The 24891-nt window shown below is 40.3% G+C and overlaps 1 protein-coding gene across 3 annotated transcripts in view; it reads left to right on the top strand.

The window, feature by feature from the left end:
• LOC144607836 (F-box/LRR-repeat protein 20) overlaps nucleotides 1-24891 on the top strand; it is a 109356-nt gene that overhangs the window by 59039 nt on the left and 25426 nt on the right. For all 3 annotated transcript variants that reach the window (XR_013549143.1, XM_078424962.1, XM_078424961.1), the window contains exons 3-8: nucleotides 3097-3151; nucleotides 7955-8029; nucleotides 11159-11253; nucleotides 15759-15827; nucleotides 19314-19409; nucleotides 22255-22381. Coding sequence is in view for 2 of the 3 variants with exons in the window: in XM_078424962.1 (XP_078281088.1) it covers nucleotides 3097-3151; nucleotides 7955-8029; nucleotides 11159-11253; nucleotides 15759-15827; nucleotides 19314-19409; nucleotides 22255-22381 (517 nt within the window). In the remaining variant the exon portion in view is untranslated. The remainder of the gene's footprint in view (nucleotides 1-3096; nucleotides 3152-7954; nucleotides 8030-11158; nucleotides 11254-15758; nucleotides 15828-19313; nucleotides 19410-22254; nucleotides 22382-24891) is intronic.

Below are 24891 nucleotides of genomic sequence, written 5' to 3'. Positions count from 1 at the left end.
AGCAAGGCCAGCTGGATCTCCTGGTTGCTAATCATTTTAATTCCTCATCCCATTCACATACTGACTTCAGGCTGAAGAAAGGTCCAGACCTGAAATGTCACCTATCCATGTTCTCTAGAGATGCTGCCTGGCCCGCTGAGTTACTGCTGCGTTTGTGTCCTCTTGTAAACCAGCATCTGCAATTCATTGTTTCTACATGGTCCCCTACCCCTGTTTTTCCATAATTAACATGAACATCATACCTTGTCAAACAAAAGCTTTTCAGTCTATGATTTATCTGCTCATTGGTTAGCTGAGGAAACGCGGTCCTTTCAAACTCCAAACCTCAACCAAACCAAAAATGGCACAGCCGGACCTGATTTTACTGAAGTTTATGGGATGGATTTTGAGGTGTTGGTGAGCTCGAGGTGTGATGTGACCTGTGAAACTATTATAAATCAATGACTAGCTTTTTCAATTGGAGGATAAAGCTTAATGATTTGCATTTATATCTTTTTATCATCTGCAGCCTCTGCCTTCTCAAACTAGATTTTTTTCCATATAGATACATGGCTGATCCTGGTAAGAATAAATGAGTTTACTCGTTAAAATCTTATTTTGCAGACACAAGAAGCTACATTGTGCTATGTGGGTACTGCAACTAGCATGATGTTGCTGAACCTTGTGTCTCCAACATAAACGTAGGACATTTGCTTTTATGCGTTCTGACAGCTTTCCGGCAAGTTACCGGCTTCCATCCCTACAGGGCCTTGACAGAGCGTGCTGAGATAGCTCGGGGATCTTCATTTGCGTCTTGATTTCCCTGCACAAAGACAAGATTCTGCATCATAATTTTCAGATCCTGTGATAGCCTTTCCTTTGTCTGTAGAATCCAAGTACAATGGGGGCATAGGGTTTGGGTAAGGAATTATCATCAATTTTACTCTGATTCTGTGGGTTTTGAGGTATCCAATATTTCTTTATTCAGTGTGAATTTTTGCAATTCACTGTGAATTCTTGGCCATTGAGTAGTTTGACGCCGAGATCAGTTAAACCTAAAGACTGCAGTGGAATCCAGATAGAGGGATCGAGGTGATAAAGTGGACTGATGATTGAGAATGTGATTTTATTGAATGGTAGTGTAGATTCAAGGAATCATGGCTTCTATTTACATTCTTAAAAGCATGAGATTTGAGTCTTTCTGACTAATTTCATAGAATCAGTAAAGATGTGAAATTTTATTTTGCAGATAATTTACTTAGGAGGAAGTTAGTATCCTCATTTTCAGTCAGCATTCTTTCTCAGGCAATTGTGCCCTGGAAATTGTTTAATAATTTGATTCAAATAAAGCTTTCAGGGGGATTAAACACAATTTCCCGTTTAGTGATTGGATGAGCACAATAACTTGTGTTCTTTTCCATCTTTCTACCCCCATATTTCTAGCCCATATTTGTGAAGTAAACATCTTATTTAAACAAAACATTTGTTTTGTTTCAAACAGACTTGGGGTCAGAACTGTGCGACTGCATATGATCAATCAAGTAAAATTATTAAATTGAATTCCATTAATTTTGTTAATATATTTATGAATTCTCGAAGGTCGGCATGGATTCGGTGGCCCAACGGGCCCGTTTCCATGCTTGCTTCCTTGCTTTGTGTTCTGTGCACAAGGGCGCATGAAAGCTGCACTTCGGGCAAGCTGATTGTCTTTTGTGTTCTTACTCTGGTTAGATAATCTCCGATTTCCCACATTATACACAAAATTCAGCTCATCCAACATACCATGGCTATTTTCCTTTTCTTTCATTTAATTTCATGGTTTCAAATCTTTGTAAAACTTTGTTAATCTTTATATCTGCAGCCTTTCACTGTCTTAACATTTCCAGTGTTAGGAAGCAAGTTGAGCAGTTGGTTATGAAGATAAACATATTATTTGTTCTCGAGTGCATGAATGTTAACTTTTCATTTTGTCTGCTTTGGCACTGAAGCTTGCTCCATGTACAGTGACACTCCATTATTCTGTACACTCAAAACTGTGGTGCTGGACTATTGATTTTCCAGACTATCAGATAACAGAATAACAGATGTTATTCTATTAATAGTATTCTATTAATACTCCAGCTTTTCATTCATTTTTTTCAAGATGTTACATTGTAGATCAACAATTTTTCTAGTAAATCCAATAAGTTTCAGGGAAGATAAACACAAAATGCTGGAGTAACTCAGCAGGACAGGCAGCATCTCTGGAAAGAAGGAATGGGTGATGTTTCGGGTCGAGACCCTTATTCAGACTAAAGGTCCTTCAGGTCTGAAGAAGAGTCCCGACCCAAAATGTTGTTTTCTCCAGAGATGCTGCCTGAACCACCGAGTTACTCCAACACTTTGTGCCTTTATTTTTGTAAATAGCATTTTAGCATTTGTAATTCCTTGGTTCTGCTTGAACTGCTAACTTGGAAGTAGGAGTTCGTTGTATTTTCAAATATTTATACATTTTCTCATACACTCTGCAGAAAATGGCCTATTTCTGTTTTGTATATTATGTTAAATTCCATGTAATGGGTGGATCAACATTGCAAGTTAATTAAGGCAATACCACATGCATTATGATGTAAGAGTCTGAAACACTACTGCGACCTGGATTATGACCAGATGTTAATCTTGCCCAAACATATTGATCTTAAATTTATTGTCTGACCCGCCAGGTGATCTGAAATTGTTGCATCAATAATCAAACATTTCTTTTCATCCAGTCTGACTGCATACTGCCAGCAGAGTTTGAACACCGACGTCAAGTAATTACCAAAGACAATGATACCTGTCTTTATTTTCTGACTCCTCTGGGTTCACTGATTAAAACTGGAGCTCCTGAGATCCCTCAACCAGAAATGAAAGCTGTGATTACCATTTCACCCTGTGTGGTGATGTGTCCAGAGATTTGATTCCATAGTCTAGGAAATCCATTACAGTAATCACTGCAACTTAAAGCTATTTTGTAAACTATTAATGGTGGGAGTTACAATATTTGCATTGACTAATGTGCCCCTGTATATGAAATTGCCGGTGTATTCATGCCTATTTAATTTTTAGTTCTGTTTCAATCGTTGTCTCTTCCCACAGAATATTCTCCTTTCTGGATGTAGTCACCTTGTGTCGCTCTGCTCAAGTCTCTAGGGTAAGGCTTCTTTTAAGTATCTTTCTAGCATTTTTTGTAAAGCTCTGATCCAGGCTATCCTCAATGGCTATGCTAATTCAAGTATTGAATAGTTCAGTCTAATACAGATCTAGTTTTTGCCTCCGGTGGAATCAACTAATTTGATATCAGGGAGGGAAGAATTGGCAAGAGTTACAGTCAGTTACCGAATATTTTGGAAAGGCATGTATTGTTGAAGTACTAGGGAGGAGCACATTAAGAAAAGCTGGAGAGGCAAAAATATTATAAAATAATGCAAACTATGCTGTTGATGAGCTAATGTTATGTGGACAACCTCGTTGGTGTGATCCTTTACAATGGACCATCTGTCTTGCTTCAGTGTTTGTACTTTTCCCTGCTGGACAGAATTGTGTTGCCAGGTTTAGATCCATGGGTTTTTAGTGGCCTCTGGAATGTGTAATCATTGTGCACAACTGCTTTGTATGGAGGCTTCCAGCAAAAATTGCTGGATATTGATCAAGATTGAAATTTGTATGACCAGTTTTGCGTCTCAGTCCTGGGATGTTACATCCAACTATTATTGACTTAGCTAATCAGTAGATTGACACAATGTAGAGAATAAACCTCATTGTTTGGCTCAAAATAATTTAGCTGCATAATTTAGGTGCTGGCTCTTTAGGAAACCCTACTTTACAACACAACACAATTCAATGGAGCTAAATAAACTATGCCCCAGTAAGAGGCAAACTTCTATATCAGCTCTACATCACCAAAGTAGAAGTGATCTTGTTAACAATGGAAAATAAACTCCTTTAGTCAACTAAAAATGTTTAAAGTCATGAACATAATTTAAAGGTGTTTTAATAATGCTCCAGCCGTGTTGGATCTTCAAAATATTTAAGTTTTTATAATTTTAATTATGTACGCCAGCCATTGAGAAGCCTGCAGTTAGAATTGTGGATAGTTTAAGTTTAACAAGATATTTAATGCTTTGGTGAAGATTCTGAAAAAAAAATTTTTTCACTCAATTGTCATAGTTAACCTGAGAAAAACGAGAGCTTCAAATATAATTCTTGGAACAAAACTTAAAGTAATTTTTAGAAGGTTTCTCAATAACTTTGAACTGAGATCCAAGACTAGATATCGTGGGTAATGATGCAATTTCCTTTCCCTTTACCCTCAAAACAAAGTAATCCGTGTATTTGTTGGGGTTGGAAAAGACTGTTGGGGTGAGGGAAGGGTGGTCGGGATGCTGGTTAGAATCTAATGGAGATGTGGATAAACGATACAAAAGTTTGCACTCTGACTCCGTTAATAAACTATTGTTCTATGTCTATGTTCATAGACTATTAATAAACGTGAACAGAGTAAAAATAGTGTGAATCTCCACTTGAAAGTTGTGGTCGATTTTTGTTCTTGAACGACTTGAGAAATTTCACTTTGGGGATCAGCAAATGATGGTTTGTACGCATGAAGGAACTGATTACATTGTGAAGCATCTGCTGAAGCTTTGGATTTTTTTTGCATCTAACCCAGTTTATCGCATGGGGCATTAATTAAAAGAGTGTTTCGTTGCAACGTTTTTTTTTGTCATTTTGAATTTATGCTGATCTCTTGTTCTGGATGTAAAAGAACAAAGCCAGCTAAAAATAGGATACGCTGGAAGAAAAGGCAAGATCATTCTGCCCATATCTCCCATGCCCTGGATCTCTAAATCAGTATCTGGTTATATTGTGGTCAATTCTAATGTTTCTTTTCCCCCCTTTTTTTTTTGTAAATTAATTTTACACATTTGTCACTATGAATGAACCCATTCAGATTCACCAGACTACTCCCTCCTCCCCAGCCAATGTCTGCTGATGGGGCAAGTAATATGGCAAACAGTAATGTACGCAGATTTCAGGTGGACCTTGTTTAGGTGACTAAGATAAAGCAGATGATACCTGGCGAAAAATGTGTGTACAGATGTGATGGGTTGTGAAAGAAAGCTGATGGGTACAAATAGTCATGTGCTTGCCACGCAAGTTATTTTAAAGTGCTGCGTAAGGATCCCTAAAGGTTGGCCATGCAGTTACATTTTATGAGCTGATTCAATAGCTTTACAAACTGGTCAAATTTACAAAGTGATGCCAGCCCAGAAAAAAACTTCTGGATCTGATCTGGAGGAAGCAACTCACAGTTCAGATGAGTCGGATGAAATACATAAGGATGCAGATGAGGATTACTGAAGGCAAATATGGATGTGGCAAATTTTCAAAAGTGCTGTGGATGAAATTGTAAAGAGGGATTTTGAACTACGAGTCCTCTACATATGTTCACTCACTGCTGAACAATGGACAACAAAATGCACATGATTCATCAACAAAGTTTATAACCTGCCCATTCGAGGTGTGAGGAAGGGGATGGGTGGAGAGGGAAGAGGAGTGGTGATGGGATTGTGCAATGTTCTGGTCAAACACCCAGAGTACTTTGAATGCTACTTGTTACCAACACCCAAAAAATACTCGAGGAGTGGACAAGTTGTTCAGAGAAGTGCTGTGAAACCAATAACCGCCTTCAGTGGCCTGGGCAACAAAGCAAACGCTGAACACAAAGCTTTTCTTCTCCAAGGTGATTAAGTTGTACATTTTGAAGTCTTGTGGGTGTTATTTTAAAGTCTTTTTCTCCCGCATCTCATGGGCAACTACAATCATAAAACAAATAAAGAAACAATTTAGAATCTCTGTTAGGGGATTTGTTCCCAAACATTTAAGTTGTTGTCTGAGAGATTGAAACTGTAGAGCCCTTCTGAGTGGTTAAGTTGGGCAAATGACTTCATTGTCAATTCTACATTGGAGAAACATTCTGAAGGTTTATTGAAAGATTGTGCATCATTTAACTTGTGAGAGAAATCCGGTATTTTTTAAAGTTAAGAGGATTAGTCAATTAGTATCAATTGTCAATTGACAATGTTTATAAATAGTAATGTGTGTGATTATTAGAAAAATCTGAAATTGAAATAAAAACTCTTGCATTTTTGTTTATTGAAAGCTGCATTTCTCAGCTCTAGGCCCTCACTGCAGGCGTTCTGGCGTATATCCTGGAACGATAGGTTGCTCAATGTAGCATTTCACACAAGCATGCACAACACAGTCATAAAAGCTTTGACTTTGGCTTGAAAAGTGACAGTGGGCATATATCTGTTGTCTACCTTGTTCAACGTTAGTGCTGTTGCCTTTCTTATCGTGAGGAGACAGACAAATAACAGCATTAAGAGTTGTCTCAACTGATTTTGTAAAGATTTCAGCAAGTAAGCAGGCACAACAGTTTAATTACAGCACAGCATTTTGCCATTTCAAATAAGTATGGACATTCATTTCTCCACCTATGTGTAATTTTTGTTGTTGCTAACTGTCACATTGCTGTGATGTTTCCTGCAATTGTGTTCCCAAAGGGCGTGCTCATAATGTCTTGAGCTTCCTTAGAGACCTAGTTAGTTGTTCTTTTTCAAGTTTAGTATGACACCTTTGTAACAAAACAGATGCAATACAGTTTGTGAGGCACTAGGCTCCAAGCATCCAGCCAATGAATTAAAGCAACTTTGAAACTTGGCCCCTTAGGAAGGATATTTCACTGGAAATGAAATGTGATTTGATTGATTTATTACTTAATAATTCATCGACTTTAGCTCTATGGAGCTACCAGATGGTAGGAAATTTGAACAGAACTGACGCAGGCTGTAGCAAAACTCAATATGTAGCTAATCATCTAATGCAGGCTGAAATGTTAATGCATTGCTGCAATTGATAATGCAATCACTAATCAATAGGACTACAGCCTTGTATAAAAAGAAATGGGGAGGTGATTTTGAGTAAAGTTTTATTGTCAATCAATGCTATTTTAATGGGACCAGAGTATGGACATATATACAGCAAAGATACTGATGGAATAAAGAAAAAAACAGTGAAAAATGTTTCTGTTAATCCAACACCCTATTCCTTAATTGAAGAAAAGCTTTCCCATGTTTTAGTTTAAGCAATTCCTCCTGCTGCAAAGAAAGAAGAATCAGGATTAGGATTGCCTTCGCATTTAGTTTAGTTAGAGATACAGCGTGGAAACAGGCCTTTCGGCCCACCGGGTCCACATTGACCAGTGACCCTTGTATACTAATATTACGCTACACACACAAGGGACAATTTCTTCTACATTTACACCAAGCCAATTAACCTACAAACCTGTATGTCTTTGGAATGTGGGAGGAAACCGAAGATCTCGGAGAAAACCCGCATAGGTCACGGATAGATCGTACAAACTCCGTACAGACAGGATTTAACCCGGGTCTCTGGTGCTGTAAGGCAGTAGCTCTAACGCTACGTTTATGTTTTGGATTTTTGAGATGCTACTCAATGTACCAACATTCTCTTTACCAAAAGGCATATGAGGAGAGTAGAAAGGGAAAGAGGAATTCAGACAAACATTTAAAACAGATTTGTATGTGTTCCTTGATAATTGTAATTTTTCCGAGATATTCTGATTTGAATGGATTAAAGTACTCCCACATTATGTACTAAAAAGGGTTTGGTGCCTGTAATTGCCAAGTGATTATAATTTATGACTACAGTTTTATGGGATCATGTTACTCTGTCAGACCACTGAACCTAGTAGAAGCGTTAGTTACAACTTGTTTAGATAAAACCTATTGCACTACGTTCTCAGGAAATTGTTTTTATTATGTACATAATCTCAAAAGGGAAATATTATTCAAACTTTGGTTATTCACATCCCTCCCTAATTACATTTTATTTATATTTTCTCTGATTAACTGATTAATTTTTGTGTTTTCAGTACTGGAATGTCCTGGCACTGGATGGTAGTAACTGGCAACGGATCGACTTGTTTGACTTCCAAAGAGATATAGAGGTACAATGCACAAGGCATCCTGGAGACTGGAAACTAAATTTTGCAAAGCAGAACTAATTGTAATGATCTTTTGTTTAAACTTATTACAACTACACAGGAAGCTGTAGTTCTTTGATCATCATGAAGGTCTGAATGGACAGCCTGCACAATTTGAGCCATCAAATAAGAATTTAATAGCATTTTGCTACTTACAAAGGCATTACTCCCCATTAGTAAGAAACCCAATTTCTTTCTTTACTCTGTTATTTTGACTTGGTTGATAATGCTCCTTTTACAGTCATGAGGCTGTTTTTTCAAGGACCACCCCCAGTCTTGAGACAATGTTTTATTGCTGCAGGCATTTTGAAGAGGATTTTCTTGAATTGAAATAATGCTCTGAGACACTGCTGCCCTTTTCCGATGGCTCATACCATAACATACCACTAACAGAACAGCAGAGAGTTATTTGTTCATCCAGTTCTATCAACAAAAATACCAATCATTCGTAGTTCTTTCTTACACACTCTGGATATTTAGCTTGTTCATGGAATATTGTAGTCATTTTCTCCAATAATGACTTTACTACAAATGCTGTTCAATAGTTGTAGGACTTTCGATGCACAAAGTTACTTTGTAGGAATGAACTTGGATTTGTTAAGTCAGGCAGATAGTGGTTGAATATCGGTGTAAGGAGTGAGCTTATACTGCAGTTGCCCAATTGATGCTTTTGTCTTGATAGTAGCATTTAAAGTTCTATTCCTTTGAGCTAATTTTCAAGCATGCAATTGGAGACTTGTGATTGAATCTCAGCTGGGCACCATAATAACTCTTACTAATGAGAGCCCTGTTTACGTCAATTGATGCATTGTTTAGAATTCTAAGGAAATTGCTTAAACCCAAATTCATTCTGATGTGACAAGAAGAAAGAACGAGAGTAAGTAAGCAGATTTCTAAACACAAACCTTAAATCTCAAAAAGGGTATTATTCCAAAGTGATGCTTATCATTAAAAAAAAGTACAGATGTTTTCTCCCCAACCTTCTCCATTTTGCCAACCCCACCCGGTTAACAGCTTTAGTTTGTAATATCAACTAAAGAAAAGCATACTTAACTAGAACCAGCAAGGAAATAACTGCATTGGCCAGAATGAATGTGTCATGCATTCTCTGCTTAATCGTTTATGTTGGAATATTCTTCTGTGATATATCTAGGATAACATACCCTACTGTGAGCAAATTTGGGCCCTATATCTGAGAAAGGATGTGCTGGTTCTGGAGAGGATCCAGAGGAGGTTTACAAGAATGATTCCAGGAAAGAGTGGGTTAGCATATGATGAGCGTTTGACAGCACTGGGCCTGTACTCGCTGGAATTTAGAAGGTTGAGGGGTGACCTCATTGAAACTTACAGAATAATGAAAGGTATAGATAGAGTGAATGTGAAAAGAGTATATCCACTGGTGGGAGAGTCCAGGACCAGAGGTTATAGCCTCAGAATTAAAGGGCGCTCTTTTAAAAAGGTGAGATGGGGAGGAACTTCTTTAGTCAGAGGGTAGTTAATCTGTGGAATTCATTGCCACAGTGGGCTGTGGAGGCCAAGTCAGTGGATATTTTTAAGACAGAGAGACAAATTCTTGATTAGAACGGGAGTCAAGAGTGTTTTATTGTATTATGTCCCAGATAGAACAATGAAATTCTTACATGCTGCAGCACAACAGAATATATAAACAAAGTACACAAAAAAATATGATAAACGAGAGAGAAAAAAAAGTTCAGTGTGCGCACGCACACGCGCACGCACACGCACACTCACACTCAAAAACAAACAATAGTAGTGTAATAATAATAGTTTATTGTAGTTCAGTGCTTATGTGAGGTAGTGTTTAATAGCCTGATGGGTGTAGGGAAGAAGCTGAACCATCAGTCTGAAGAAGGGTCTCGACCCGAAACGCCACCCATTCCTTCTCGCCAGAGATGCTACCTGTCCCACTGAATTACTCCAGCATTTTGTGTCTACCTTCGATTTAAACCAGCATCTACAGTTCTTTCCTACACATGCTGTTTATTAAATTGCATTTGTTAAAACTATTTGTATATTGTAAATTCTTCAGAACTGAAAATTAAAAAAAACCCTAAACATGGAAGAACTTATAACCTTTATTTAAAGTAGGAGGAAAGGCGGTGCAAATTGTCACCAATTTGGTCTCCCTCCACACACCTCCATATCTTTTACTGAACCCTATGAAGGGTCTTGCTGACTCTTTCCAGTCCTGACCAATTTAGTTTGAAATCTGAAATTGTCTCTCCGGATGCTGATGAGCCCTCTGTGGAATGCCAACATTTTTCTGTTTTCAACTATGTCTAGACTGCTTGGCATTTACACTATGTCCGTCGCGCTGACAGTTGAACCGCCCATTATGCTCAAATTGGCAGTCATACAGCATACCTGTCATTCCACTGGTTACTTAACTTTTCGTAACCTGAACACCCTTTGTTGAACAAATGTTTTCATTATAAAATATTTCTGCTGCTAATCTTATTGTCCCAGAACATACTGTACATTTTTTTGTTTTTATTACGCAGATTCTCGCTCTCATCATCTGCCGCACAAACACATTGGGATAAATTGGATAGCTTGCGTGGTTTGGTGTAAAAATGCAGAAGTATATTTGTTAGTTATGTAGAATCGCGACATTCCGATAGGTCTTCAATGCCAAGTTCATGTGGGAACTTGGACAAGAGACTTTTAAAGTCAAAGTGTAGAAGTGAGGAGATTTTATTGTGAGTTGGTCCTTTTCTAGTCATTAATTTTACAGCTTAAAAACAATATTTGTCTTCAACCGTCGTATCCTGAAGTATTTTTTCACAGAATCCAGGAAATCAAGGATCTGTCTCCAAATTGTTAACTTGTCATTTTCACTTTCTGACCTGCAAAGCAAATTCTCAATTTCGTAGTTTGTACATTTATCTTCATCTTATTATGGAATGAGGTTTTCATTTAAAATATTGACAGTTTCTATCGATTTTGAATGGAAGAATATTAATTTTTAATTCGGGTTAGGAAAACTATCGAATTTATAATCTTCATTGTGAAAATGTCTTCTATATCATGTCAAATTCCTGAATTCGAAATTGTTTCTTTTCTTGGACACAGGGCCGAGTAGTAGAGAATATTTCTAAAAGATGCGGTGGTTTTTTACGAAAACTTAGTCTGAGAGGATGCCTTGGAGTGGGAGACAACTCTTTAAGGTAAACTTGTACTTTAAAACTATTACATGTGTTGATCTAGGACCATCCTTCCTGAATTATTTTAAATGATGGCCAAAAAAACCTGCAATGTTAAGACGGTTAAGGATGATATACTGATTGGTTCTGGCTGGTGTTTTAGTTTTGTTGAAGGCACTCCCCCCTTCCTTGCACAAAAGATGGACTCCTGTTTTTTGGTGCAAGTATGTTGGTGTAAAGGGGTGCATTCTTGCTCATGCGGTATGCCTTGTAAACATAGCATTGAGTTTCCTGCAACTGAAATCCATGTTCTGGTCCTTGAGGCTTCCTAGACAAATAACGTCTAGAGTTGTGAATATGGTGACATTATTAGAAGAGACAGAGAGAGCCGTGTGCCTGCTGCCGCAGCCTTTTATTAATAAGAGTAGGCCATTGAACTCTGTAAGCTTATTCATTCATTTAGATCAAGGTTTATCTGGGGTTTTGGGACAGAATTATCACGATTTCCATTCTGTTTTGTGCTTCCTAATTTAGTTCCTGAATTACAATTCTAAATTTTCTGCTTCCCTCTTCTTGACACATCTTCTGGAAGAAACAGCATCTCCTTTTTTTAATCTATCAAATCCTTTACATTTTGTATGTTTTGATTGAATAATTTCTGCCTACACTCAATGGAAAACACCCCGCGGTTTTGTAACTTATCCTTTGAGATGTGCACGGTGGCGCAGGATAGAGATCCGACCTTGCAGCTCCAGAGTCTTGGATTCGACCCTGACTACGGGTGCTGTCTGTATGGAGTTTGTCCGTTCTCCTTGTGGCCGCGTGGGTATTGTCCGGGTGTCCGTATAAGATTATTAAGGGGTTGGACACGTTAGAGGCAGGAAACATGTTCCCAATGTTGGGGGAGTCCAGAACAAGGGGCCACAGTTTAAGAATAGGGGGTAGGCCATTTAGAACTGAGATGAGAAAAGCTTTTTCAGTCAGAGAGTTATAAATCTGTGGAATTCTCTGCCTCAGAAGGCAGGGGAGGCCAATTCTCTGAATGCATTCAAGAGAGACCTAGATAGAGCTCTTAAGGATAACGGAGTCAGGGGGAATGGAGAGGAGGCAGGAACGGGGTACTGATTGAGAATGATCAGCCATGATCACATTGAATGGCAGTGCTGGCTCGAAGGGCCGAATGGCCGCCTCCTGCACCTATTGTCTATTGTCTATTGCTCCGGTTTCCTCCCACATTCCAGAGACATGCGGGTTTGTAGATTAACTGGCTTCTGTAAATTGACCCTAGTGTGTAGGATAGAAATAGTCTGCACTGGTGATCGCTAGTTAGTGCTGACTTAGTGGGCTGAAGGGCCTGTTTCCACACTCTCTAAACTAAACTAAACACCAAAGAATGCATCAATCTCATTGCACTGTATGAATGCTGCTATAGACTGATATTACGTTAAGGCAACGCAACACATAATCCTGTGAAATTTCCGCCACCTCCCTCAACGGGATCCCACCACTAGCCACATTTTCCCATCTCCACCCCTTCCGCCTTCCGCAGAGATCGTTCCCTCCGTAACTCCCTGGTTAACTCATCCCTTCCCACCCCCTCCCCAAGTACCTTCCCCAGCAACTGCAGAAGATGCAACACCTGTCGCTATACCTCCTACCTCGACTCTGTCCAGGGACCCTGACAGTCCTTTCTGGTTAGGCAAAGGTTCACTTGCACCTCCTCCAACCTCGTCTACTATATCCGTTGTTCAATATGTGAACTATTGTACATCGGCTAGACCAAACGCAGACTGGGCGATGGTTTCGCAGAACACCTTTCCTCTGCCCGCCTGAACTAACCTGATGCCCCTGTTGCTGGACACTTTAATTCTCCTTCCCATTCCTACACAGACCTTTCTGTCCTCAGTCTCCTCCATTGTCAGAGGCTAAACGCAAATTGGAGGAGCAGCATCTCATATTTCGCTTGGGCAGCTTACAGCCCAGTGGTATGAATATTGATTTCACTCACTTCAGGTAGCCCTGGCACTCCCTCTCTATCCCTTCCCCACCCAAGTCACACTAACTTCTCATTTTCACCCTACAAACAGTTTACAATGGCCTGTTTCCTTTATCATCATTACTTTTTTGCATATCGTTCATTCATTGTTCTTTATCTCTCCACATCACTGTCTATATCTCTCGTTTCCCTTTTCCCTAACCAGTCTGACGAATGGTCTCGACCCCAAATGTCCCCTATTCCTTCTCCCCAGAGATGCTGCCTGTCCCGCTGAGTTACTCCAGCTTTTTGTGTCTATCTTTGGTTTTAACCAGCATCTGCAGTTCCTTCTTGCTTATTACACTAAGGCCTGGGCTTGTTCCTCTATTAACAATCTAATTTGCTAGGTTGTCACAGAGTAGAGTGTTGTCTCTGGGTGTGTGAAGGAGGAGGAGAGTGGAGTAAGTTTGTGGTGATGGAAAGGATTTTTGATACTGCAGCCTGTAAATTATTCGTGGAGGGTAATGTGAAGTCTAGGTTGATTGGATTTTGTGAACTTGAGGGTTAAAGACCATGATCCTGTGTCATTAACACAGTGGCCTTAATTTGGTGACCCTTTTCTAGAATTTAAAAAAAAAATCTTGCTTGGAAGATAGCATCTACTTATATTGGCCTTGGGACGGTGTAAAGATGCTCATGCACTCACACCAGACTGAGAGGCTTAGAGTCTCTCATTAATGTTCATTAATGTCCTCTGCAGGAAGAAGAGTGAGCTCCATGGGGATGTTGCTTCTCTAGGGATGCAATGATCAGACCATGAATCTTTTGGATCTGTGGTGCCAAATCGCCATGTTTCATGTCTGGGCGGTCAATTCTACTCAGACTCTTGGCCACCAAGCAAAACTGTGACTTGTTTCTGCTTGCTTCACTAAATGTGCAAGATAACACTTCTAACTAATGTGAATTTTGGAAGAAAATATTCTGCTATTCTACTTCCACTCTTCTTCATCCATCCCTCTTGCTGAAATCACTGAACTCCTGGGAGCATGAGCAAAGAATCGGTTCTCCAAATAAGGCCATTCTTCCAAAAGAAATGGCACTTGTCGAGAAGCATAACTCTTATCAATGTGCAACTTCATAATGTAAATATCAATGTTAACTTGTAATCCAAATGTTTTAAAAAGGTTCGAAAGGGATTATACCATCATCACCTGTCTCTTCATTTGATTAATGCAGCCCTGTGTTCGTTAAACTTTGACATCTGTGGTTGGGAAGTTTTGTATGAGGGAGTGGGATTCTTCACTTTGCATTATCAGTCATAATTTAAAAACACAAATCCAACAAACTAGATTTAAAAGGGTGGGGGGGGGGGGGGAAGGGGGAGAGTCAGTTTACCCCACGACAGAAGGGGGAGGAATTGTACAGTTTGGTAGCCGCAGGGAAAAAGGATCTCCTGTGGCGCTCTGTGCTGTATCTTGGTAACAAAAAGAGATCAAAGACTGTTGACTTTGAACATAGCTATATTAATGGCTATTCGTGATAAATTTAGGGAAATAAAAGCCAGCTAGCCATGGCTAATTATCACTTTCAGTCCACAATACTCATTCCGCTTGATCATATATGGCTCTTAACCCTTGACTGATTAAACAATTGTACTCTGGCCATGCATATTTGCCTCCTTTCATCTGTATGAAAGATTTTTGTAGCTTAACCTTGTTTACTGTGCAAGCAATGTTGCTTCCTAATGAAGAACCTTGTCAGCTTCATTAATGCTGCTCTGTAGAACAGTCTGCCAGACCAAATGTCCGTGTGATATCTTGCCAATCAATGATGGCTGGTTTTAGTCACGAGGAGATACATTTATTAGTTTTACATTTCAATTATCTCAACCTTGCAGTTTTACATCACAGTGATGTAATGCAGTAAGTCGAGTCAAGTCAATTTTATTTGTATAGCACATTTAAAAACAACCCACGTTGACCAAAGTGCTGTACATCTGATTAGGTACTAAGGAAAAAATGAAACATACAGTAGCATACAAACATAACAGCACATACAAAACAGTTCACAGCGCCTCCTCAATGAACCTCAAACGTGAACTAGCCTTAAGTCTTGGTAATTGAATAACCGGCAGAATGGGTAATTGAAGTCTGGTGACTCATTTATACTGGTCGTGGGAAAGTAAATTATGGGACGGCTATGAATACGGCATGCAGCACAGTGTCATCGAGGTGTAATAGGTAGGTAAGGCAGGTTAGATGATGGAAAGGGTGTTGGTTCTGATCCTTCCAAATCACCTGAAAGTTAACCTGCAATTAGAGGAAATTTGTATGATGGTCTTTATTGGAAAATAATTTGAAGAGAAGATTAGGGATATTGTTCTCCAATTGGATAAGACTCTGCTGAGACACTATCTGAAATATTGTCTAGGCCTGGTTTCTCTAAGAAGGATTCCTGGGATGATTGGTTTGGTAGAAAGTTTCTCTTTCTAATTTTGCATTGCAATTCAAAAGTGTAAAAGTGTAAGTTGTATCGACACTCTCTATTGTTCCAGGACCTTTGCTCAGAATTGCAGGAATATCGAACAGTTAAATCTGAATGGATGCACAAAAATCACAGATGCGTAAGTAAAATTTAATAATTTGAAAGTAATTTTCTAATAATTTGCAGTGTTTGCTTTCTGTGAGCCCGTGTAAATAAATGGTAACGGTCATAAAATTAGGCTGCAATGAAAGTTGGAAAGAGTAGAAAGTAAGGAAGTGATGGATGTATCAATAAATAAGCTATTCCACTAATGCCATAATGTGCGGTTAATTTTCAAAGACGGCAGCGTTTTGTGTTTGCTTTCCTGGTCCAACATCTGCTGAGAGAAACAAATGGAGAGACAACTTATTATTATAAAGCTCCTGGTTCATGAATTGATGACCACAGTGGGTTGCAAACCAGGTTAAAATATATAATATAAGTTTTCAGCATTGCCTCCACAAATAACTTGTCCTTGTGGCTCAGATTTTATAGTTACAATACTTGGGCAGAAGTATTAAACTTGCCATCATTACACGGGAATTGATACACACTTCTGAAGTACTTGGAACCCAGAAGTTGCTGTTGGTGCTTTCCTGTTCATCCTCTGACTATTTTGCAAGTTTCTGCAGTGTAATCTTAAGAATCAGTGGAATTTTAGAAACCTAGGCTATTTGCAAACTGCCATAAAACATATTAAAATGGCAATGGGCTGTGAGTATTTAATAGTGTATTAATCTACTGTTTGGCAAAAACTCTGCCTGCAAAATCATGAATTATATTTTAAAATATATTTTTTAAACTTTTAAACGTGATTATTTTCGCCCACACCTTAACTTACCGTACTACAGGACGTTCTTGGACCTGGAGTCTAATTATTCACATGTAACCCTTGTAAAAAGACATCTGCAATGGCTGCATGCTGCTGTGGGGGGATTGGGGGGAACCAGAAGAAATCTTCTCTCCTTCCCTGATGTTCCCGCAATGGTTATCTCATTGCTGTTGCCGCAGTGGTGCACTCCACATCGAGGAAATGAACTGGGGTTGCCTGCAAGAGGTATGAGTGTTGGGGGATCTGGGATGACCAGTGTAGCCATTCATTGCTCAGGTACGAGGCTCTCGCCAGCATAATGAGCAGCACTGCTCCATATGCTGATAGACTATGGTCTCTCTCTCATCACCAGTTGAATATGATGGAAGTGACCATCGTTTCCCCTTTGTTGGCATAGCTCTCCCCAGACCGATTAGCAATAGCAATTTCCTAAGTTGGAAAGAGTGCAGAGAAAATTAACAAGGATGTTACTCGGACTCGAGGGCCCAATCTATAGAGAGAAGTTGTGCAGGCTAGGACTCTATTCCTTGGAACACAGGCTGAGGGGTTATCTTAGAGGTGTATAAAATTGTGAGGGAAATAGGGTGGATGCACAATCAAAAGCCAAAGGGCATAAGTTTAAATTGAGAGGGGCAAGCTTGAATATGAAACTGAGATGCAACTATTTCACTCAGAGTGGTGGGTGTATGGAACGAGCTGCCAGTGGTGGATGTTGAGGGACTATAACATAATATGAAGGAAACTTGGACAGGTATTCAAATAAGAATGGTTTAGAGGGCTATCGGCCAAAAGTGGGCAGATGGGACTGGCTTAGGTGGGGCATCTTTGCTGGCATGGCTGAGTTGGGCATGTTTCCGTGCTGTATGACTCTGATATCTGAGCTGTGTAGCCACACAAAATAAAGCAGCCAACTGTTTCCATCATATCCAACGAGAAATTAAGAGAGAGACTAGTGTTCAGGCAGTCCGTCAACACGCAGAACAGCCTACATCTGGAGTAATTTTCAAACCAGGTGGCTTTCAATTAATCTCTGAAGAAATTTGTTTTCATGGACTTCAAGTCATATTATAATGATATTCACCCTACTAAATGCAGGATCAATTTTTTGTCACTTCTTCAGAAATTTGAGGTCGGGTTCTACTCAGCTCAAATGTGCTGTTATGGTCATTGATGTTAATTTTATTCCCCATGGCGTTTGGTTCCATATCTTGTCTAACGGAGGTTATCTATTGCCATCACTCTGCAAAACAAAAATGTAAAAATAAATTCTAAGATCTTTATTTTCCTTCCCATGAACTTGCACTTCACATTAAGTGCAATTAATTTATACTGACAAGTGAGGTTTTCCGTAAAACTACATCTTGCATTCAAGCCAAACTCTGTGAGGACTTTTTACAGAGGCTGTTGTTATAATTGGAACGAAGGGACAAAAACAGAAAATGATTGAAATATTCAGCAGGCCATGCGACAAATGGAATAGAATACTTTATTGTCACAGGTTAACACAAAATGCTAGAGTAACTCGGCGGGCGGGACATGCAGCATCTCTGGAGAGAAGGAAGGGTTGATGTTTCAGGTCGAGACTCTTCTTCAGACTGTCGTCGGGAGTGGGTGGGACAGAGATAGAATATAGTCTGGTGGGAGAACTGGGAAGGGGCAGGGGATGGAGAGGGAGAGGGAAAGCAAGGACTATTTGAAGTTGGAGAAGTCAATGTTCATACCGCTGGGGTGTAAGCTACCCAAGCGAAATACGAGGTGAAGTTTCTCAAATTTGTGCTGGGCCTCACTCTGACAATGGAGCAGGCCCAGGACAGAAAGGTCAGATTGGGAATGGGAGGGGATTAAAGTGCTGAGCAACCAGGAGATCAGGTAGGTTAAGGCGGACTAAGCAGAGCTGTTCGGCGAAACGATCGCCGAGCCTGCGCATTGTCTCGCCGATGTACAGAAGTTGACATCTGCAATAGCAGATACAGTAGATGAGGTTGGAGGAGGTGCAGGTGAACCTCTGCCTCAACTGAAAAGACTGTTTGGGTTCTTGAATGGAGTCGAGGGGGGAGGTAAAGGGACAGGAGTTCCATCTCCTGTAGTTGCTGGGGAAAGTACCTGGAGAGGGGGTGGTTTGGGTGGGAGGGACGAGTTGACCAGGGAGTTACGGAGGGAACGGTCTCTGTGGAAAGCAGACAGTGGTGGAGATGGGAAGATATGGCCAGTAGTGGGATCCTGTTGGAGGTGGTGAAAGTGTTGGAGAATTATGTGTTGTATGCGACGGCTGATGGGGTGGAAGGTGAGGACAAGGGGGGACTCTGTCCTTGTTGCGAATGGGGGGAGGGGGAGCAAGAGCGGAGCTGCGGGATATCGAGGAGACCCTAGTGAGAGCCGCATCTATAGTGGAAGAGGGGAGCCCCCGTTTCCTAAAAATGAGGACATCTCCGATGATCTAGTATGGAAAACCTGGGCACAGATACGGCATAGACGGAGGAATTGGGAGTAGGGGATAGAGTCTTTACAGGAAGCAGGGTGGGAAGAAGTGTATGTCACATGTGACAAGGCACAGTGAAATTCTTTGCTTGCATACCCAAGATATGCAAATAGGGATCACCTACGGCGCTGACAAAGTTACAAAGTACGCAGGCTCGTCTTTTGTTCTCCAACAACAATGGCATAAAGGAGAAGAATGAGATCCCTTTGACAGTCTTGTTGGCATTGTGCACTTAAAATGGATTCTTCATCATCTTTTCCTTTCTTGCTTTATAGAACCTGTACTAGTCTAAGTAAATTTTGCTCGAAGCTAAGAAGTTTGGATCTAGCGTCATGCACGTCGATCACAAACTTTTCTTTGAAGGCTGTGAGGTGAGTTTTAATGATTGATCTTCTTGTTACCACATTTCTTAAACATTCTCAAAGGTTTTTGCAAGTTATCTGTGCCTTTAATCCCACATCTGTTCTTGCATTTAGCATTCCCATTCAGTAAATCAACGTAATGTTAGACATTCCACTGATTTAATGAATAATTATCAGTTGACTAATCTGATGGCATTTGCGTAATGTATCTATTAGGGTGAAATGGCTAAACTATTCTGAAGAGTAGCAATTTAATAGAGAAATTGTGTTACCACAACTCATAAAATCGCCAACATGGAACAAAACAAAGCATTAAAAACCTCATGCCCTTTATTTTGTGTTGGGAGTGAATATTCTTAAAATATTCAAAGCACTTGGCTAAATTTCCCCTTTTTAATCCAAACAAATAGGCTTGGTTATTCTTAAACTACAAAAGGAAAGTATTGGAAGTCCTCTGCATCAGCAGAGAAAAGAGATGTAAAATGGTTTAAAGCAAGTTCAGAGATGGGGAAATGGGGGAGCGGTGGCAAGAAATAAAGGGACGATCAGCGATAAAGTAGGCAAGGAACAGAATAGTGTTGACTACTGGTGCCACTAGTCCGTGCTGATCTCGGTGCCAATTTATACTGCACGCCTGCCTGCAATGGTCAATATTCCTCCATTTTCTGTCCATATCTGTCTGTCTAAATGCTTCTTAAATGTTTCTGCTTCCACCGCTTCCCCAGGCGGTGTGTTCCTGACACTTGCCACTCTTGTGGTTTTTTTTTAAAAAGCAACCTGCATTGTAAATCTCTAAACTTTCACTTTAAAGCTATGCTCTCTAGCATTTGAGGTTTTCATCCTGGGGCAACTATTCTGATATTTACCGCACCTAAGCTTCCCATATTTTTTTTTCATCATCTATTGGGTTGCCCTTAACTTCCGTGTGAAGAGGCCATGAAAGCCATTCTGAAAAACAGCAGCAAAATAAAAGCAACACTTTACATGAGGGATGGGCAATAAGTGCTGGTGCTATCACGAATGCCCACAGCGGGAGGCTGCAAAGTCTTCCATGAACTGTGCAAACAACCTTGAAAGTATCCATATTAAATGATCCCCACGGTTAGATTAAATACTACACTGACACTTTCATCGTGTGCATTGATTTTAATATTTCTTTGAAACTGAAATTTTTCATTCTTCCCATAATTTCAGTTCCAATTCCTGGTTACTGCAGTGGTCCCTGGAGAGTGTTATTCCTTTCCTTTGATAGTTTGTGTCATCTGGGAGTCATTTACAATATATTAGCAAAGAGATTGCAATAGATTTCTATTTTGCGAAGAAATAACATGCGATTTTTGACAGCACAGCTGTAAAGTGCCATTTGACTTTAGAGCATTGCAACCAGCAAACATTATGTACTTGCATGACTGGGCCACAGGGGAAATTAAACTTGCTCTGTCTGACTTTGATTTATAGCTTCCTGCTGATCTCCAGTGCTTTACCTTGGTTAAGTTATCATTACATTGGGTTGGAATTTGGCAAAGTTTGGAGCTCTGGTCCAGATATGGGAATTCTCAAACTCTCCGAGTACCACTCATGATCACCTAGGCGTGCCTCGATGCTGGACTGCAGTGGTGAAACACAGACTCGCTGAATTCCCTTATTTTAGAAAATTGCCACCGTGCCTGCATTAGGTTAGACTTAGTAGAGGAACCACAAACCCTTTATGTGATAGGGCAGAGGCAACTGTACAGAAGAATAGCAAGGCAAGATCAATAGCATGTTTAATTAATTTCATTGGGTGCAATTCCCCAGGTCGAATCTGATAAAGTTGTTTGAACATGGGTAACAAGAATAGGTGGGGGTTTACAACGGTACAGCTGGTTGAGCTGCTGCCTCAAAGCACCAGATACCTGACTTTGATCATCTTGAGTGCTATCTGGGCGGAGTTTGCATGTTCTTCCTGGGTCTATGTGTGTTTCTGCTGGGTGCCCTAGCTTCCTCCAACATCCCAAAGACGTGCGGTCTTGCAGGTTAATTGGCCTCTGTAAAATTGCTCTGAGAATGTAGGGAGTTGATGACAAGGTGGGATAATATATGGCTAGTGTTAATGGGTGATTGATGGTTGGCGTGGTTGGATAGGTCTGTTTCCATGCCGTAAACAAACTAAAGTAAACAAGTTGAACTAGATTACAGAAGTTCTCTCATTATTCACAAGGTAGGGTGTCATTTCTTGTCAAATTGTGCCTTGTTTATATTGGTGGGGAAAAGAATCAATATAACCTGCATTTGGTCTATAATTTGTTACGATGATATACTAAGGGTTTGGATTAAATTTGGCTCTCATGGCTTGTGAAGCTATTGGTCTCTCTTTAAGGCATGGCCTTGCTGCATGCTACAAATACTTGCCCCATGTCCATTGATTGTGGTTGTTAAAGTTTCAAAGTAAACCTTGCTTTTACCGATGTCATTATTGCTGTTTTCTTATGGTTTATTGTGATGTTTCACTTCGAGCAAGAGCCTCACTCAGTTGAAACTCTGATTAGAGTATGTATTACAACTCAATAGTGAACCCGAAGATAGACACAAAATGCTGGAGTAATTCAGCGGGACAGGTAGCATCTCTGGAGAGAAGGAATGGGTGATGTTTTGGGTCGAGACCCTTCTTTAGACTGAGCAGATGCTGCCTGTTCTGCTGAGTTAATCCAGCATTCTGTGTCTATCTTCAGTGTAAACCAGCATCTGCAGTTCCTTTCTACACATCAAAAGGCAACCAACTCTGCTGGTGAATGTTGATTGCTGGATGTTTTGCTTGTATGGGTTTAAGTTGGAAGCACACTTTTTTCACCATTGTGAAATTGTTTATTTCTAGTGAGGGATGTCCGCTTCTAGAACAGCTGAATATATCCTGGTGTGATCAGGTAACAAAGGATGGAATTCAAGCACTGGTGAGGGGCTGCGGTGGACTGAAGGCTCTGTTTCTGAAAGGATGCACACAGGTCAGCACGTGATTTATCATGTACATAGAGCATGCTATATGACTGGCAGCCAACCCTGCTGCAAAAAATAATTCAGACTAACATTAATCGATAATTGTTCATTTGCCTTTGGGATCCGCATCGTTCCTGTTGATATTGTGCTTGTTGTGATTTAAAACAACATGATTGAAGAAAACCAGTTTTGCAAGTAACTGTTGTATATTTTTATATAACTGCAAATGTTTTAAAAAGCAAAAATCGTAAGTGGTGTGTATTGTTGCAGATAACTTTTCACACGGCTAATTAAACGCTGAAAAGACCACATTCTATGCTACGCTATTTTATAATCTTTACCTTCACAATCCTCACTCTCTGTCCATTAGAGCCGGTTTGTCAGTGGTGATATTAGGAGGATTACCGAGGCAAATGGAGTCGAGGCTGACTAATGGCTTCTGTTTCATTTTAAAATGCCATTTATGCAAAATGTGAATTCATGCATTGACCACTATTGTCGTTTACTGAAGTCTACTTCCTCAATTAGGTGCTTGTGCTTAAAGTATTTGCTCAGGCGTTTATTTAACGTTAAGTTGAATTTCATAGAAACATAGAAAATAGGTGCAGGAGTAGGCCATTCGGCCCTTCGAGCCTGCACTGCCATTCAATATGATCATGGCTGATCATCCAACTCGGTATCCAGTACCTGCCTTCTCTCCATACCCCCTGATCCCTTTAGCCACAAGGGCCACATCTAACTCCCTCTTAAATATAGCCAATGAACTGGCCTCAACTACCTTCTGTGGCAGAGAATTCCACAGATTCACCACTCTGTGTGAAAAAAAACTTTCTCATCTCGGTCCTAAAAGACTTCCCCCTTATCCTTAAACTGTGACCCCTTGTTCTGGACTTCGCCAACATCGGGAACAATCTTCCTGCATCTAGCCTGTCCAACCTCTTAAGAATTTTGTAAGTTTCTATAAGATCCCCCCTCAATCTTCTAAATTCCAGCGAGTACAAGCCGAGTCTATCCAGTCTTTCTTCATATGAAAGTCCTGCCATCCCAGGAATCAATTTGGTGAACCTTCTCTGAACTCCCTCTATGGCAAGAATGTGTTTCCACTTTGCCAGTATTGGTATAAAGTTTAACTTGGAGCTGAATTACAGCTGAAAGATATGTATCAAGGCCACCTCGACATAAGTGTAGTGAAGTATGACTCCCTTGAGCTAAGAACCTCCTTAGAATCGTGTCAAGTTTACACTTGTTTTTAGTTTACACTTGCCGTTTAGTGTTGATGCACTGCTGAGATGGCTTCATCCCAGTTGCACCTCACCACCGACAATCTTGCTTGGGTGGAGCTATTACAGGATTAATGGAAAACTGTTCAAACCACATTGCCTCCACTCCAGAACCAAAGACACCAAGCTTAGCCGCCACGCTGCCTTTGTGTAGATGGTACTGTTGCAGACAAGGGTTATGCCTTTGGGGGCGGAGCTTCAATTTATCATTGACTCATGCATTTAGCATTGGAGGATGAGCCTTGCACTCAACACCAGTAAGACAGAGGTCCCCTGCCAAACTCCTACCGCACAGCACCATCCTCCTATTATAAAGTTCAGGGGAAACTCGGACTTCTCCATCTTAGGAGCCACTTCACAATATAGTCTTTGCACCAGCGCGGCCTTTAACTGTCTAAGAGGAAAAGGCTGTTTCAAGTTAAAGGATGAAACTTGAATTTCAAAGTTTGAATTTCAAATTTCAAAGTCAAAACCAGTGCATCATAATTGATGGGCAGTAATGATTCTGTCTTCCTGTGTGCTTCCAAGACTTGGATCTCCAATAGCAGACACTTGTAAATCACTGGAAAGATGCCACTAATGCTGTCACTGCAACATTTTCCAAATTATTTTTGTTAACTAACCAAAGTCATTGCGAGAAAGAGAACTATGCCCTCAGCATGGAACCCCCAGTTGAACTAATTCAGCTGTCTTGGGCAAGCCATGTTGTTTGCAAGCCTGACGAGAGACTCCCGATAGAGAAGTTCTACCCTGAAGTTCATCATGGGGAGAGATTACCAGGTGGACAGAGGAAAACATTCAAGTATACTCCGAAAGCCTCCTCGATGGAGGTGAGTGGCAGTAGGGGTGTTTGGGAGAGAATTGCAATGTTCCACTGATTTCTACAAATCCCCTGGCCATGATTGCTCAAACAAATGACACAGCTTTCTGGATGGCACCGAGAGTCTGGAGTTCATGCATCAAGACTGCACAGAAGACAATAGACAATAGACAATAGGTGCAGGAGTAGGCCATTCAGCCCTTATTCTTAAACTGTGGCCCCTTGTTCTGGACTCCCCCAACATTGGGAACATGTTTCCTGCCTCTAATGTGTCCAATCCCCTAATTATGTTATATGTTTCAATAAGATCCCCCTCATCCTTCTAAATTCCAGTGTATACAAGCCTAATTGCTCCAGCCTTTCAACATACGACAGTCCCGCCATTCCGGGAATCAACCTAGTGAACCTACGCTGCACG

This window comes from Rhinoraja longicauda, chromosome 29, assembly GCF_053455715.1.
Source record: "Rhinoraja longicauda isolate Sanriku21f chromosome 29, sRhiLon1.1, whole genome shotgun sequence".
NCBI classification, from domain to species: Eukaryota; Metazoa; Chordata; class Chondrichthyes; order Rajiformes; family Arhynchobatidae; genus Rhinoraja; species Rhinoraja longicauda.
This window is presented reverse-complemented; position numbering and strand designations above follow the sequence as displayed.